Genomic DNA, 18608 nt, shown 5'->3' with positions numbered 1-18608 from the left:
ATTGGCATGTAAGGCAGTGACAATGAGCCACGTACCATTGCAGAGACCTTTGTTCGTGTTCACATTACGTAATAACATGACAATGGTGCCAATTTTAAGTTTCAGCCGATGTGAAGGCATTCCAGTTGGTGTTAGTGAATTCAAAAACTCAAGTGGGTATTGATCGAGGTCATCAGCTTCATCAGGATCGATGGAATCATCACTGATATATTCAGTATAGTCACCTATCAATAAATCCATGACTTGGGAATTGACTTTCTCAACGTCCTCATTTTTTGGACATAAAATTGCATGAGATGCAGCTGTATTTATACTTTCGGTGTCATTCACATCAATACAAAGATTATCTCCAAAAATTTCAATTATTAAAGAGCCAGTACATACCTTGTCTGGAGGAATTTCAATTACATCATCTCCAAGGTTATGTTCATTAGATAGTTCACCATTTCCCAGTTGAAGCAACCAACTGCTGTAGTGAGGATCAATGGAGTGCATGTTGTTAATAAGTGTCAGGCGAGTAAAATGTTGCCAGTGTTGTGAATATTTTATACAGCTCTCTACAACATCAGTTCTTGTCACATGAGGGATGACAGGAAGACATTGTCTAAAGTCGCCTCCAAAAACAATCACTTTACCTCCAAACGGTGTTTTTTCTTTGTGAGCTACATTTGTTGTCATGACATCACGTAAAACTCTATCAATGACATGCAATGCATATTTGGATAGCATTGTGCACTCATCAATAATAAAAAGTTTAGTGCTGTGCAAATCTTTTGCTGCATCGGTATCATTCTTAATCCTGGAAACAGATGTTTCATTCACAGGAATTGGAATCCCATAAAGAGAATGAATGGTTCGTCCACCTTGTAGCAAGTTGGCGGCAATTCCAGTAGTGGCAGCAGGTGACACAATGTCTCCTTGTCCTCTTAGCTGATGTAGGAGTAGATGATATAGGTACGTTTTTCCGCTGCCACCAGGACCATCAAGGAAAAAACACTTTGCTGTAGAATTAGTGTCTTCTAAAGCTTGAGTGATAGCATCAAAAGCAAAAAGTTGGTCCTCATTTAGAGTAGCTTTCATTTCAGCAGCTGCTGATAACTCATAATCTTTATCATACTGTGGGAGGAGGTGTTGTTTCTTGACTGGAAGTGGCAAATTAAAATCAATATAAGTTTTGCCATGAGCTTTAAGAACATGTTGGACATCTGTCATAGCACAGCCTTCACAATTGACACACTCCAGAGTGTCGGAGTGGTATGCATGGCAGTAGTCTTCTACAAAGTGTTCCTTAAATTCATCCCATAAGTCCCGAGGTTTAGCTGGAGGACCAAAAATACAAATGTAGGCAAACATGTCACGTAGCTCTGCTGGCATGTTGAGAATACTGGCATCAAGTAATGTATTTCTCCACAGACTATCATCAAATAGTAAGCCAAGAGCTAATGCCGCATCTTTGAAGGTTTCATGTGTGACTCCGTGTACAGTTTTTATGCTGTCAAAACTGGTTGTACCTTTGACATGTAACAATAACAATCTTAAATAGTAGCGTTCTTGGTCTTTCACACTGACAGTATACATTCGTCCAATCACAGAACCACCTGCTCGCTTTCTAACTTCCCAAGAACCTTCTTTCCAAACATAGTTTTCGGGAATTTCACGGTATAAATAAATATGAGCATGATGGTCGTTCTGATTAAGCTTGAAGTAGGCCATAAGTGTAGAATTTTGATGGAGCTTTTGTTTGATGTTTCCAATAGAGTCATCCTCATGAAAATAGAGTGGCTGAGAATGCGGTAGATGTACAGCAAGGCGAATGATGCTATGAGATTGTTTATGCATTGGATATGAGAATATTCGCCAAGCTGCCTCTGGTGCACTGACATATCTTGAATCCATGAATTGGTGTGTTTCATCATGTTGGATGTTAGTCTGGCAGATTTCAAGATTGGCTTTATCATGTCCTTTGTAGACGTATTTAAATAAATATTTCACAGCCTGAATGGAACCACAAACTTCGACATTTATATGGCACTTGTATTTTAATAGCAGGAACGGATTATATGGAACCACCCACGAATTATCAATCATGTTAGAATGGTGTTGAAAAGATGGGCCAAAGTGTCTGCGGTAAGTAGGATAGGCGTCCTTAGCTATGATGGTTCTTGATTGCAAATCTTTAGGGAAACCTTTTGTACACTTCCCCAGATCCATACAGGGAGAATTTGGGTTGTGTTCTCCACACGGACCATGAATCATATGTTGGAGAACAATTTTATGGAGCTGAGGGTAGTGGGTAGGATTGGGAATTTCAGCCCACACTGTATTGTCTATGTCCTCCTCAGTCCTTAATTTGGAGTTGCTGTCCAGAATAATCAAAATGTGAGCGTGTGGAAGGCCACGTTTTTGAAATTCAATTACATGAACCATAGCGCAAACTTTCCCAAATAATCCATTGTTAATGTCTTTTAAGAGTGCTTCCAATTTTATTTTGAAAACACGTGCCACCAAATCATGTCTATGTTCCACACGCTGCCAAGGTTCCAAATTCTCAGTAATCTCATTCCATTTCGGATTACAGGTCATGGTGATGAATAGATCAGGACGACCATATTTAGTCACAATAGCCATGGCATCCTGGTACCGCTGCTGCATATTCCTGGGACTGCCTTCAAACGAAGATGGTAAAATGACCGTTTTTCCAATGGGGATGCCCTTCTCAATGGATTTTTTCTGGAGATGTTCCTGGAGTACACAATAATCCTCTACTTTCAAATCCTTTTGGTGTTGACGGATATAATTTAGGCGATTTGCCTCGATTTTCACATAAGCATCCACTAAGTACTGCTGAGTGAGTTTGCCACCATTCAGGAGTGGATTAAACTGATTACGGACAGACAGCACATAGCAGTAATATTGCAGTTGTGTAACTCTGCGTGGACTTTGCCCTTGTTGCTTGAGGCCATCATGCCAGCCCTGGTCTCCGTAAGGGAAAAATAAAGGATAGAGTAAAGCATCTAAATTACTGTGTAGAATGCTGACCTGTTGTGTTCTTGGCGCCAAAGGATTTTTGGGGTCCGGTTGTAAATGTATTAAAATATCACGATTAAATGGTGGCTCTCCATTGTCATTTTCAAATACGACAGCAACTTCATTGACAGTTGGATTATTATATCGACGAGGGTCTTGATTCCGATCTTGTTTAAGGGCCATGATGATATTTGGCATGAGAGTGCCATTAGCTTCAGCTTTAAGATGTTCTTCATGTTCCACATCTCGTAACATTTTGTAGGCAGCAACAAAGGGATTCACATTGTCTAACTGAAGAGCAATTATACTCATCAAAGTGGGATGACATTTTTGATTTTGTTCACAGTTTAAACGTTGTTCATTCGCGGTAGCGGTATCCAAAATATACAGTTGGGCATAAGCTGGAACTTGATCATCACTGGGATGTAGAGTTCCAGTACGATGATATATTTGTCCATGTATACGGAAACAGTAAGGGCCATGTCCAGGTGGAGGGGATATATTGGCACCCATGGAGGCGAAAGCAAATGAGCTGTTAATACTACGAATATTTTCCATGAGATTCTTACTGAACTCACTCTCCCCTGTCAGCAATCGTTTAAAGACCTCGGGATATTGGGGTATAGGTATATGCACTTTACTCTTGTGACAACACAGAGGAACATTTTTATCTGCTGGTATCTCAGCATTAAAATGTAATGCTTGACAATGTTCACATAAATAGTTCATAGGACCACAGGAGTGTTCTACTATGGTACTGTCATCATTAGTAAAACCTGTAGGATGTTGAGGTACAGGTTGTGATAACGGAGCATTGGAATGTTTCTGTAAGCCAACATATATAAAGCGTGGACCTGGTAGAGGATCTTCACTGTCCACAGATTCAATCACTGAGGAGTTGGAAGGTGTATCGTGGTCAGAGTTTATTAATATGGAGGTGCAAGTGGTTTTTTTGCGCCATTCACGGCGTGCACCAGCTGCATTTGGTAATGGTTTGTTTGTTGCCTTAGAAGAGTCAGGTGTGAAGCATGTCTTATAAGCAGACTTAACAGTGTGCAGGCGACGGCGTTTATCATTTGGAGTGTAAGTAGGACAGTGTTTGCGCTTACGTGCAGATTTACCAATGGTTAAAGGAGCTTCAAGCTGCACACATTCTATGAATGGAGACAAAGAAGCTGTATTGTGGGCAGAATCTATGACTGAGGACGTGGAAATATTATGTTTGCAACGTTGAGAGCGTGCAGCAGCAGCTTTATTACTTAATCGATTAGTTTTGTCCTCAAAAGACTCATTAGTAATGCGTTTATTGCAAGCAGCATTAACAGTGTCCAGGCACTTATGTCTGTCCTCTGTAGTCTCGTTAGCACGCTGTTTGTGCTTACGTGCGGCATCGGCGGCTTTTCGCTCAGCGTCATTGGTATACTTATTATCAGACCTGATGTTACGTGCGCCATCAGCAGCTTTGGGCTCTGTGTCATTAGTATACTTAACAGTATCCAGGCACTTGCATCTATCCTCTGTACTCTTGTTAACACGCTGTTTGCGCTTACGTCCGGCATCGGCGGCTTTTCGCTCTGCATCATTACCATACTTTATATCAGACCTGATCTTATGTGCGCCATCATAAGCTTTGGACTCTGTGTTATTAGTATACTTAACAGTGTCCATGCGCTTGCATCTATCCTCTGTACTCTTGTTAGCACGCTGTTTGCGCTTACGTGCGGCATCGGCGTCTTTTTGCTCTGCATTATTAGTATACTTTCTATCAGACCTAATCTTACGTGCGCCATCAGCAGCTTTGGGCTCTGTGTCATTAGTATCCTTACTATTAGAGCTCATGTTGGCTAAGCTAAACAGCTTTAAGCGTGGTGGTGGCAAACAACAGGTTAATAAGAGGCAGTGTCAGGTAGTAGGAAAATAGCCAGTTAATAATAGGCAATAGTTCTTTGCAGGAATGCAGATAATAATAAATAGGCAGTTTATATTGCAGAGAAATTGCTGGGCAATAATGGACAATGTCCTTATGTGGCAAATAATAGAGCAATATACCCAATGTGGCAAAGAAGAGGTTAATAAACGGCAGTCTCTCAGTATAACAGTCAGTGAATAATAGGCAGTATATGGAGAAAACACCAAACAAAAGTTCAAAATTGGTGTGAAAATGTCACTGAACCACTTCACAACTAAATATATATAGTTTTGGTAAATGGTATTATCATTTTTTTGACGAAATTCGGCAGGAGCTTGAAGAGCAACGTCACTGGGCCCGCCTCCACGCAGTAGAAACTTGCTGTGAGGTAAAAATTCAAAAATCACACCAAAATGGCGGGCGGAGTGTGTCACAGTACGGCACGTTTCTGATTGGTCGCTCGCAGCAGGCGGCAACCAATCAGACACTGGACACTGTTGACGTCACTTATCTCCGGACATTAGCTCCGGACATTAGCTCCGGACATTATCTCCGCACATTAGCTCCGCACATTAGCTCCGGACATTAGCTCCGGACAAAGCCACGGAAGTTGGCACAAATTGCAGGAAGTAGTATTCTAGGCAATTATATATTAGATGGAGGACACTATGTAATAGAAAGTGTTATACATAAACAAGAGTACATTTTATAATATGGGATAGCACTATACATTATAAGGAATGACATTATATAGTAAGGATCGATGCTATACATAAAAAGAGGACAATAATAAAGTACAGAGGTAGAAATAATAAGGGAAGGGATGGTGTTATCTAATATATAATTGCCTAGAATACTACTTCCTGCAATTTGTGCCAACTTCCGTGGCTTTGTCCGGAGCTAATGTCCGGAGCTAATGTCCGGAGCTAATGTCCGGAGCTAATATCCGGAGATAAGTGACGTCAACAGTGTCCAGTGTCTGATTGGTTGCCGCCTGCTGCGAGCGACCAATCAGAAACGTGCCGTACTGTGACACACTCCGCCCGCCATTTTGGTGTGATTTTTGAATTTTTACCTCACAGCAAGTTTCTACTGCGTGGAGGCGGGCCCAGTGACGTTGCTCTTCAAGCTCCTGCCGAATTTCGTCAAAAAAATGATAATACCATTTACCAAAACTATATATATTTAGTTGTGAAGTGGTTCAGTGACATTTTCACACCAATTTTGAACTTTTGTTTGGTGTTTTCTCCATATACTGCCTATTATTTTTGTTCTTTCTTACTATTATTTATTAATTGTATTATTCTTACATTTGAATAAATAAAGTATATATGGATTCTAGACTCCCGATTCTTTAGAATCGGGCTGCCATCTAGTACATAATAAGAGCTTTTCTTTTACAAACAAGAGTATTACTTCCATGATCTCACTGCAGGTCATACAAAATAGATACAGAATAAATATTTATATCCAGAACTTTACCTCTAACATCTCATCTCATTAGAATTGTTTTAGTTTTTTATTCTTTTATTCTGACCTTTTTGTCGACATCTTCCACACACAACTCGTCACTGCAGACTTTGCCATAAAGATCTCTGCTCCTCTTAAAATAACAAGGTCACTTGCAGTTTAAATATATACATACAGTTTTCAGCATAAAATGCACCCTCCTGGGACAACTAAGATTTTAATCAATATCTCACTCAACATAAAAAATACTGAGTTTCATAGAACATTTTTTTAAAAAATCTATAACATGAAAGAAAGGTTAATAATTTGATTTTCATTACAAAATCTTCAGGGTTACTCAAATTAGTTGATGTAAAACTGCATTTACCCCAAATCAAAAACTACTACATCTAGTATTTTGTATGATCTCCATGATTTTTAAGGACAGCACTAAGTATTTTTCTAGGCATAAAATAAGCAAGTTGGTGACATATTGCATCATCTATCTTTTTCCATTCTTTAAAGTGAATCTGTTTGCAGCTTTTTGCTATGTAACATAGTAACATAGTAACATAGTTAGTAAGGCCGAAAAAAGACATTTGTCCATCCAGTTCAGCCTAAATTCCATCATAATAAATCCCCAGATCTACGTCCTTCTACAGAACCTAATAATTGTATGATACAATATTGTTCTGCTCCAGATCTGAGGACAGCATGATATAGCAGCTGATGTGTCTTTTATTAGGTTATGTGCTGTTATTTCTATAGAATGAAGATTTCATCACCATGACATAGCCAGGACTGATGCTTGCATGAGCACACCCCCTTCTGATAAGCGGCTCACTGGCAACAGACAATGTACATAGAAACCTGTGGTGTGGGCAGTGTTATCTTACTGATCTCTGCTCCATGCTACATCTATAAACTCCAATTGTGTCACAACTGTTGCAGCCAGTAAACGAGGTGATACATCATTGCAATCAGTGTCTCTTTATATTATGCTGCTCTTAGATGAGGTATCAAAATTCTGGTGACAGATTCCCTTTAAGAACAGCCTCTTTTTTGGAGCCTGGATGATGGATGGAGAGTGATGCTCAACTTGTCTCTTTAGAATTCCCCTCGGGTGTTTGATTGGCTTCAGATCAGGACACATACTTTGTCACTGAATCATTTTCACCTTGTTGTTCTTCAGAAATGCGACAGATGTATATTTTTGAGAATTGTCATGTTGGAAAACTGCATGTCTACTAAGGGTACAGAGTGATGATGTGAAGGATGGGGGAATTTAATGGCAGCTTACAATCCTCCTGAAACCATGTGTATCTACAATAGAACATCTGGCTCAGTATGTGGCACAGACTTCTCAGCTTCAAAGTAGACATTCACACCCCCTCCACCAGTTTAGCTAGTATCCAAACCATGCGGTGTAACTGCTTTGTTCAGACAGCTAAGATTTTATAAGGAGAATCCTAGCCACACACTGGTTACATTTTCGAGATCTCTGGAAAGTGCTGAATGCCTTCCAAGGTCTCAATCCATTCTAACACCCCAGGGTGGGAGGATAAAAGCAAAGCTGTGTTTGGTCTCAGCATGTAGGGGGGACCTGTCCAGATCTGATAGCATCAAAACTGTCTCCCTATGACTATCCATTAAGGAGTTATCACCCATTTTAGGTTTTGGAGTTTTTAGCTGTGGATACAAGGGGAGGGAATTTAGGTCCAGCTCAGGGGCAGGAGCAGATTGACCCCAAGGGGTTAAATGCTCATGTTCAGCATGGCCTATTGCTTTTCTCTGAGGAGATCACAATGACATATCATGTGGGGAGAAATCAAGGAACAGAGGGGACCACCAGCTCCCATGTGGCAGTCTGTCACCCACAAGCCAGGCATTTAATCTAACAGGTAACTGACTCCTATTTTCTGCATACTTTGTCCTTCCACTATTTTATTTGCATATCTGACCACTGTATATGCATAACCATTGTGTATATAGTGTTTTTTTCTAGTGTGCCCTCAAGGCGACTAAATATATAAATTAACCTTGGGCTGTTCTTTAATCTCGATTCATGAACCACACGTCCATGTTCTTGGCTTAACTTTCCTTGCTACCGGTACTGATTTCTGTCCTGATATAAGCCCGTTAACAGACTGGGCTTATATCTAACAAGGACCTGGTGGCAGTCCTACTGGATGACCAGGTGATGTTTCATTGGTGCTAGTGAAAGGGACCTCTCAGTCTGTTAGGGTTGTGAGCGAGTGTGGTGCCACGTCAGCGACTGCGTGGGCCACATACTCTCACTCCCTCTGCCTCCATGGCCCTGTGTGGACAGGTGGTGTCTATTTAAAACTGTGCTAAGCTGACCTTATGTGTCCCGAGGGGTGCGGAACGTCACATTGGTACAAGTGGGGAGAGCGCACCACGTTATCCCTCGAACGTAATAGTGACATCAGGCGAGGTGGAGAGGTGCTGGTTCTTCACATGTGATGGCAGAGGTGGAATTCTGTGTGATCTCGCCTGAGACATCCTACACAGATGGCAACATCTTATCTTTCAGCACAGGACAATGTATCTGTGACTTCATGATACTATCAATGATATGTAGCTCTCAGACACCAGCAGCACTCCTGCAGCTCCAGATAAGGACACTACCACCACCGTGTTTCACTGTAATACTAGAAAGACTAGATGTAGTAGTTTTTGGCGTGAGTGTATTCATTTTTAAATGGACTAATTTTAGTAAAACTGAAGGTTTCATAATCAAAGTTTTATTATTAACCTTACTTTCATGTCATGAAGCACTCAGGTCTATTATAGGAAGAACCTGGCTGTGGATCAGAACCATTTACTGTCATGTATGGGTCTGGTTAAGTCTCTGAGCCTGCTCCATACACCCTCTCCAGACTTGCACCTTACATGTCTGGAGAGGAAGAGGTTAACAATGTGAACTGTACAACCTGTTATTGTTTAGTGCGTATAAGCTGCCATTATTCTCAATAGTGCAAATCTTGTTGGTGCATGACCATGCAATGCCGAAAACGATTATCTTTTGTGAGCAAAAGATCATTTCACCTGACTAACGAGCATTTTTATTGTTCATGTTGTGATCAGCAGCCTGTTTAGACTACACAATTATCATATTAGAAATGTTTCTAGGGTCACTTATTCATGATAAACTTGCAGTGTAAATGGATCCTAGCAATCCCACTGATTAGCTGTTATCAGCTGAACAGAACCAGAACAGTGTGACACCGTACATCTTTTAGTGGCTTTTTTGGGGGTACTGCATCTTATCTCCCATTCACTTGACTAAGAGATAATCTGCTGTACCATCATTGTCCCGATTCCATACATTGTGTACATCTGGTCAACCTCACAGTAAATAATACCTGATCAATGGAGGTACCAGGTGTTGGACCTCCATTGATCTGATATTGATGACCTAACCAAGAGCTCCATTTTTCTGATATAGAGCCAAAAGTTCACTGCTTCCATTCAGACAAATATGAAGTTAAAGGGGATCTATCAATAGATTCGGTCAAACAAATGTCTTTTTCTTGAATTAGCCAGTATTATGTAAGGAGGGAACTCACTTTTCTATAGTTATATCTGAAGGGTAGGTTTGCTTATTATTTGAAAATAACAGACATTTATATTCATTAAATTTTATAATGCACAGAAAAGAAATATATATTGGTACCATGTTAGCCAGTAGATAGAAAAATATTTAGAATTGAAAGTCCTCAGTGGTTGATACCTTTTTATGGCTAACGGAAAAGATGGTAACAAATTGCAAGCTTTCGAGACTACATATGTCTCTTCATCAGGCAAAAACTAAAACAAATTCTGAAGAATCACATATTTATGCACAACATAGTGTAGAAAAAAAAAGAGGGGAAAAAAACCATGGATAAGCCAGGTGACATGAAGCAGAATTACCATGGGTGATAAACAGTTACGTCCATAAATATTGGGCCAATTCTTAGATAAGGATTGTTTTATTGTCCTGTGATTAGGATCTCTGTTGTGGTGACCCCACATGGTCTGATGGGCAAGTTCCTTAGTTGATGTAAAAAGACACAAATCCATGTGACACATTCATTCCTTCAGTGTGAGTGTCAAAGGTCATCATCAGTTTATATTCCCAGACTCTCCTATCTTTCTGCGATTTGAAGCTACCTTTTAACACAAGTAATTTCATGTCCATAATGTTATGATTTATGTCTTTTTACATCAACTAAGGAACTTGCCCATCAGACCATGTGGGGTCACCACAACAGAGACCCTAATCACAGGACAATAAAACAATCCTTATCTAAGAATTGGCCCAATATTTATGGACGTAACTGTTTGTCACCCATGGTAATTCTGCTTCATGTCACCTGGCTTATCCATGTTTTTTTCCCCTCTTTTTTTTTTTTTCTATACTATGTTGTGCATAAATATGTGATTCTTCAGAATTTGTTTTAGTCTTTGCCTGATGAAGAGACGTATGTAGTCTCGAAAGCTTGCAATTTGTTACCATCTTTTCAGTTAGCCATTAAAAGGTATCAACCACTGAGGATTCTCAATTCTAAATATAATGCACAGAACTAATTCACAAACTAAATCTAGAAAATAAGCAATAAAGAACTGGTGATGGGTTCTTGCTATTTCATCTATATAATGTTGTGTTTTAACTTCTTATGACATTGTATTTTGTTATATTTTTTATTCTAATCTTTTTCATAGTGTGCAATTAGTCTACTGTGCCGTATGGTTCGTAATCTTTGGAGTGCCCATGGAAGTGCCCATACACTACTTTGTGGAGAGGGATGTCCACAGTATAGCTCTGCACTTGCCAGGCTTGCAGGACACATGTCGGGATTCAATGTAGTACAGCTCAGCTCACACACTAAAGCGGAGGATGAGACACAGAGAAGTGGAACACTGAAATCTCAACTTGTAGATTGTTACATAAAAGCTGGATTAAAGGTAAGATTTTAGGAATAAAATGATTCAATTGTTACCAGTCAGATAGAATGAACACTATATGGATAGAGAAGTACAAATGTAGCAAAGGTAATCAGGACTTATGAATGCCCCATCTGTAAGAAAAGTCCTTACTGAGAGCTGGAAGAGCTGGGAAAAAATATGTAGACAATCTTTTTATCAAGCTGAGACTGAACTTTATTTGGAGATTCGCAGCAGAACAGTTTCATGGAAAGTCAGTGAGACAATGCATGCAGGCACGAACAGGTGTCCAGACAGACAAAGTAACGCTGGGACATCTGGCGATGGTCTGGCCATAGCCTGTCGATGGTCTGGCCATGGTCTGGCCTGGCAGCAGACTGGCGAAGTTATGGCCCCGAACATCAGCAACAGGGGCTTTTTATACATGATACAGACAAAGAGACAAAAAAAGCACATTGCAGCAAAAGGGCGTATTGTTGTGAATTCTGTGGCAGAGCTCCCTCCTGTGGTCACAAGTGGTACTTCGGCTTATTCTCTCTGTGAGCTTCCATTGGTGGAGGAGAGTGGTACTGCGGCTTCTGAGTTTCCTTCCTCAGGTGTTGTGGTGAAGTCGTTAGGTGCTGCTCTATTTAACTCCACCTAGTGCTTTGATCCTGGCCTCCAGCCAATGTTCTAGTATTGGACCTGTTTCCTCCTGGATCGTTCCTGTGGCCTGCTGCTCTGCATAGCTAAGTTCTGCTTTTGCTATTTGTTTGCTGTTTTTTTCTGTCCAGCTTGCTTATTTGTTTTTTCTTGCTTGATGGAGGCTCTGGGACGCAGAGGGTGTACCTCTGTGCCATTAGTTCGGTACGGAGGGTCTTTTTGCCCCCTTTGCGTGGTTGTTTGTAGGGTTTTGTGTTGACCGCAAAGTTACCTTTCCTATCCTCGCTCTGTTCAGAAAGTCGGGCCTCACTTTGCTAAATCTGTTTCATCTCTGCGTTTGTCTTTTCATCTTAACTCACAGTCATTATATGTGGGGGCTGCCTTTTCCTTTGGGGTATTTCTCTGAGGCAAGGGAGGCTTATTTTCTATCTTCAGGCTAGCTAGTTTCTCAGGCTGTGCCGAGTTGCATAGGGAGCATTAGGCGCAATCCACGGCTGCCTCTAGTGTGGTTGGAGAGGATTAGGGATTGCGGTCAGCAGAGTTCCCACTTCTCAGAGCTCGTTCTATGTTTTTGGGTTATTGTCAGGTCACTGTATGTGCTCTGACTTCTATGTCCATTGTGGTACTGAATTACCAGATCATAACAGTACTGGAGGCCCAAAGTACTAATGATTCTCAATAGAGGGAAAAAAGAAGTTCTGAGACCATTTTTTTTTCTCTGCACTGTGTTTTGCCTTTTTTTTCTCCTAGACATTTGGGTGGTTCAGGACACAGGTGTAGCGATGGACATTAAAGGTCTGTCTTCATGTGTGGATCAGCTCACGGCAAGAGTACAAAATATTCAAGACTTTGTGGTTCAGAATTCTATGTTAGAACCAAGAATTGCTATTCCTGATTTGTTTTTTGGAGATAGAACTAAATTTCTGAGTTTCAAAAATAATTGTAAACTATTTCTGGCTTTGAAACCTCGCTCTTCTGGTGACCCAGTTCAACAAGTTAGGATCATTATTTCTTTTTTACGTGGGGACCCTCAGGACTGGGCATTTTCTCTTGCGTCAGGAGATCCTGCAATAAGTAATATCGATGCGTTTTTCCTGGCGCTCGGATTGCTGTACGATGAACCTAATTCAGTGAATCAGGCAGAGAAAAATTTGCTGGCTCTGTGTCAGGGTCAGGATGAGATAGAGGTATATTGTCAGAAATTTAGAATGTGGTCCGTACTCACTCAATGGAATGAAGGTGCGCTCGCAGCTATTTTCAGAAAGGGTCTCTCTGAAGCCCTTAAAGATGTCATGGTGGGATTTCCTATGCCTGCTGGTCTGAATGAGTCTATGTCTTTGGCCATTCAGATCGGTTGACGCTTGCGTGAGCGTAAATCTGTGCACCATTTGGCGGTATTATCTGAGCATAAACCTGAGCCTATGCAGTGCGATAGGACTTTGACCAGAGTTGAACGGCAAGAACACAGACGTCTGAATGGGCTGTGTTTCTACTGTGGTGATTCCACTCATGCTATCTCTGATTGTCCTAAGCGCACTAAGCGGTTCGCTAGGTCTGCCACCATTGGTACGGTACAGTCAAAATTTCTTTTGTCCGTTACCTTGATCTGCTCTTTGTCATCTTATTCTGTCATGGCATTTGTGGATTCAGGCGCTGCCCTGAATTTGATGGACTTGGAGTATGCTAGGCGTTGTGGGTTTTTCTTGGAGCCCTTGCAGTGTCCTATTCCATTGAGAGGAATTGATGCTACGCCTTTGGCCAAGAATAAGCCTCAGTACTGGACCCAGCTGACCATGTGCATGGCTCCTGCACATCAGGAGGTTATTCGCTTTCTGGTGTTGCATAATCTGCATGATGTGGTCGTGTTGGGGTTGCCATGGCTACAAGTCCATAATCCAGTATTAGATTGGAAATCCATGTCTGTGTCCAGCTGGGGTTGTCAGGGGGTACATGGTGATGTCCCATTTCTGTCTATTTCGTCATCCACCCCTTCTGAGGTTCCAGAGTTCTTGTCTGATTACCGGGATGTATTTGATGAGCCCAAGTCCGATACCCTACCTCCGCATAGGGATTGTGATTGTGCTATCGATTTGATTCCTGGTAGTAAATTCCCAAAGGGTCGACTGTTTAATTTATCCGTGCCTGAGCACGCCACTATGCGGAGTTACGTGAAGGAGTCCTTGGAGAAGGGGCATATTCGCCCGTCATCGTCACCATTAGGAGCAGGGTTCTTTTTTGTGGCCAAGAAGGATGGTTCGCTGAGACCTTGTATAGATTACCGCCTTCTAAATAAGATCACGGTTAAATTTCAGTACCCCTTGCCGTTGTTATCTGATTTGTTTGCTCGGATTAAGGGGGCTAGTTGGTTCACCAAGATAGATCCTCGTGGTGCGTATAATCTTGTGCGTATTAAGCGAGGCGATGAATGGAAAACTGCATTTAATACGCCCGAGGGCCATTTTGAGTATCTAGTAATGCCATTCGGACTTGCCAATGCTCCATCAGTGTTTCAGTCCTTTATGCATGACATCTTCCGAGAGTACCTGGATAAATTCCTGATTGTGTACTTGGATGACATTTTGATCTTCTCGGATGATTGGGAGTCTCATGTGAAGCAGGTCAGAACGGTGTTTCAGGTCCTGCGTGCTAATTCTTTGTTTGTGAAGGGATCAAAGTGTCTCTTTGGTGTTCAGAAGGTTTCATTTTTTGGGTTCATCTTTTCCCCTTCTACTATCGAGATGGACCCTGTTAAGGTCCAAGCCATCCATGATTGGACTCAGCCGACATCTCTGAAAAGTCTGCAAAAGTTCCTGGGCTTTGCTAATTTTTATCGTCGCTTCATCTGCAATTTTTCTAGTATTGCTAAACCATTGACCGATTTGACCAAGAAGGGTGCTGATGTGGTCAATTGGTCTTCTGCTGCTGTGGAAGCTTTTCAAGAGTTGAAGCGTCGTTTTTCTTCTGCCCCTGTGTTGTGTCAACCAGATGTTTCGCTTCCATTCCAGGTCGAGGTTGATGCTTCTGAGATTGGAGCAGGGGCTGTTTTGTCGCAGAGAAGTTCTGATTGCTCGGTGATGAAACCATGCGCCTTCTTTTCCAGGAAGTTTTCGCCTGCTGAGCGAAATTATGATGTTGGCAATCGAGAGTTGCTGGCCATGAAGTGGGCATTCGAGGAGTGGCGTCATTGGCTTGAAGGAGCTAAGCATCACGTGGTGGTCTTGACTGATCATAAGAACTTGACTTATCTCGAGTCTGCCAAGCGGTTGAATCCTAGACAGGCTCGTTGGTCGCTGTTTTTTGCCCGTTTTGATTTTGTGATTTCGTACCTTCCAGGCTCTAAAAATGTGAAGGCGGATGCTCTGTCTAGGAGTTTTGTGCCCGACTCTCCGGGTTTATCTGAGCCGGCGGGTATTCTCAAAGAGGGAGTAATTGTGTCTGCCATCTCCCCTGATTTGCGGCGGGTGCTGCAAAAATTTCAGGCTAATAAACCTGATCGTTGCCCAGCGGAGAAACTGTTTGTCCCTGATAGGTGGACGAATAAAGTTATCTCTGAGGTTCATTGTTCGGTCTTGGCTGGACATCCTGGAATCTTTGGTACCAGAGAGTTAGTGGCTAGATCCTTTTGGTGGCCATCTCTGTCGCGGGATGTGCGTTCTTTTGTGCAGTCCTGTGGGATTTGTGCTCGGGCTAAGCCCTGCTGTTCTCGTGCCAGTGGGTTGCTTTTGCCCTTGCCGGTCCCGAAGAGGCCTTGGACACATATCTCTATGGATTTTATTTCAGATCTTCCCGTCTCTCAAAAAATGTCAGTCATTTGGGTGGTTTGTGATCGCTTCTCTAAGATGGTCCATTTGGTACCCTTGTCTAAATTACCTTCCTCCTCTGATTTGATGCCATTGTTCTTCCAGCATGTGGTTCGTTTACATGGCATTCCAGAGAATATCGTTTCTGACAGAGGTTCCCAGTTTGTTTCGAGGTTTTGGCGAGCCTTTTGTGCTAGGATGGGCATTGACTTGTCTTTTTCCTCGGCTTTCCATCCTCAGACTAATGGCCAGACCGAACGAACCAATCAGACCTTGGAAACATATCTGAGATGCTTTGTTTCTGCTGATCAGGATGACTGGGTGTCCTTTTTGCCTTTGGCTGAGTTCGCCCTTAATAATCGGGCCAGCTCGGCTACCTTGGTTTCGCCGTTTTTCTGCAACTCTGGGTTCCATCCTCGTTTCTCTTCAGGGCAGGTTGAGTCTTCGGACTGTCCTGGTGTGGATACTGTGGTGGACAGGTTGCAGCAGATTTGGACTCATGTAGTGGACAATTTGACCTTGTCCCAGGAGAAGGCTCAACGTTTCGCTAATCGCAGACGCTGTGTGGGTCCCCGACTTCGTGTTGGGGATTTGGTTTGGTTATCTTCTCGTCATATTCCTATGAAGATTTCCTCTCCTAAGTTTAAACCTCGTTTCATTGGTCCGTGCAGGATTTCTGAGGTTCTTAATCCTGTGTCTTTTCATCTGACCCTTCCAGATTCTTTTTCCATTCATAACGTATTCCATAGGTCATTGTTGCGGAGATACGTGGCACCTATGGTTCCATCTGTTGATCCTCCTGCCCCGGTTTTGGTGGAGGGGGAGTTGGAGTATATTGTGGAGAAGATTTTGGATTCTCGTGTTTCAAGACGGAAACTCCAGTATCTGGTTAAGTGGAAGGGTTATGCTCAGGAAGATAATTCCTGGGTCTTTGCCTCTGATGTCCATGCTCCCGATCTTGTTCGTGCCTTTCATATGGCTCATCCTGGTCGTCCTGGGGGCTCTGGTGAGGGTTCGGTGACCCCTCCTCAACGGGGGGGTACTGTTGTGAATTCTGTGGCAGAGCTCCCTCCTGTGGTCACAAGTGGTACTTCGGCTGATTCTCTCTGTGAGCTTCCGTTGGTGGAGGAGAGTGGTACTGCGGCTTCTGAGTTTCCTTCATCAGGTGATGTAGTGAAGTCGTTAGGTGCTGCTCTATTTAACTCCACCTAGTGTTTTGATCCTGGCCTCCAGCCAATGTTCTAGTATTGGACCTGTTTCCTCCTGGATCGTTCCTGTGGCCTGCTGCTCTGCATAGCTAAGTTCTGCTTTTGCTATTTGTTTGCTGTTTTTTTCTGTCCAGCTTGCTTATTTGTTTTTTCTTGCTTGCAGGAGGCTCTGGGACGCAGAGGGTGTACCTCCGTGCCGTTAGTTCGGTACGGAGGGTCTTTTTGCCCCCTTTGCGTGGTTGTTTGTAGGGTTTTGTGTTGACCGCAAAGTTACCTTTCCTATCCTCGCTCTGTTCAGAAAGTCGGGCCTCACTTTGCTAAATCTGTTTCATGTCTGCATTTGTCTTTTCATCTTAACTCACAGTCATTATATGTGGGGGCTGCCTTTTCCTTTGGGGTATTTCTCTGAGGCAAGGTAGGCTTATTTTCTATCTTCAGGCTAGCTAGTTTCTCAGGCTGTGCCGAGTTGCATAGGGAGCGTTAGGCGCAATCCACGGCTGCCTCTAGTGTGGTTGGAGAGGATTAGGGATTGCGGTCAGCAGAGTTCCCACGTCTCAGAGCTCGTTCTATGTTTTTGGGTTATTGTCAGGTCACTGTATGTGCTCTGACTTCTATGTCCATTGTGGTACTGAATTACCAGATCATAACAGCGTATACATGATAACATCATTCTGCGGAGATAAGTATATATTCAAGAACAAAGAATACAATGGTTAACTGTAATAACTTTAAGGCTCTTTACCCCAAACTCCATTAAAACTCGTAAATCTCCATGTTCCTCTTAGTCACGGTCATTAATCACATCACAACTCTTAGGCTGGTCACACAAATCTGTACTTATTGACAATTGTATATGTCTGTTCTTCAATATCACTACAACAAATGCACTTATTTGTTACCATATGTTACCCTTTTTCTATTATCTCATTGCCCTGCAGCTGATCCAATTAACCTATGTGTATGCCAGCTATACCTGCTAATGGTGATGTTCTCATCTTGTGGTTCCAATCTGTCAAGGCTTTCGGGAGTACATCTTATTAGCTTTTTAGAGGCAGAATTAGTTAGTTTCTAACTTTGCACAAGATGGCTGCTAGAGCCAACATGACTGTTCAGTAAATTATGGCTGACCATTTTCTTACACCATGTTGTTATATAACTTGTCACATAAAGTTATCTCTCGCAAGAGGATTAAAGGGTATGTCTTATCAGGAAAAGACCTATTGTTTAAACAGGTTGTCCACTACTTTTAAATTGATGACCTATCTTTAGGATAGGCTATCAATGTCTGATCTTCCGGGATCCAACACCCGACACCCGGCCTCCAGAAAGAAGTACTCACTTGTGGAACTGGCCATCTTCTAACAGTGGCCACTGTAGTGTATTGCATGTCTGCTTCGTATTAATTTAAATAGGAGGCGTAAGTGCACTACCATGCCGCCGTCACTACCAGAAGACGGAGCAGCTCTGCATGTGAGTACTTCCGGCTGGCACGACCAACTATGATTGGGGGAGGGGGGAGTGCCGGGTGTGAGACATTGACGACTTATCCAAAGGACAGGTCATAAATGTAAAAGTAGTTGACATCCTCTTTAGATCAGGGTTTTGTGTCATTTGTATTTTTTT

At 42.3% G+C, this 18608-nt stretch overlaps 1 protein-coding gene across 1 annotated transcript in view; it reads left to right on the top strand.

The window, feature by feature from the left end:
* The window catches only part of LOC138671660 (uncharacterized), a 967572-nt gene that overhangs the window by 431964 nt on the left and 517000 nt on the right, over positions 1-18608 (top strand). The window contains exon 63 of the mRNA XM_069759831.1: positions 11114-11356. Coding sequence (XP_069615932.1) covers positions 11114-11356 — 243 coding nt within the window. The remainder of the gene's footprint in view (positions 1-11113; positions 11357-18608) is intronic.

The sequence above is a fragment of the Ranitomeya imitator genome, chromosome 3 (genome assembly GCF_032444005.1).
Source record: "Ranitomeya imitator isolate aRanImi1 chromosome 3, aRanImi1.pri, whole genome shotgun sequence".
Taxonomy (NCBI): domain Eukaryota; kingdom Metazoa; phylum Chordata; class Amphibia; order Anura; family Dendrobatidae; genus Ranitomeya; species Ranitomeya imitator.
The sequence above is the reverse complement of the archived record's forward strand: the minus strand, read 5'-3'. Positions and strand labels throughout refer to the sequence as shown.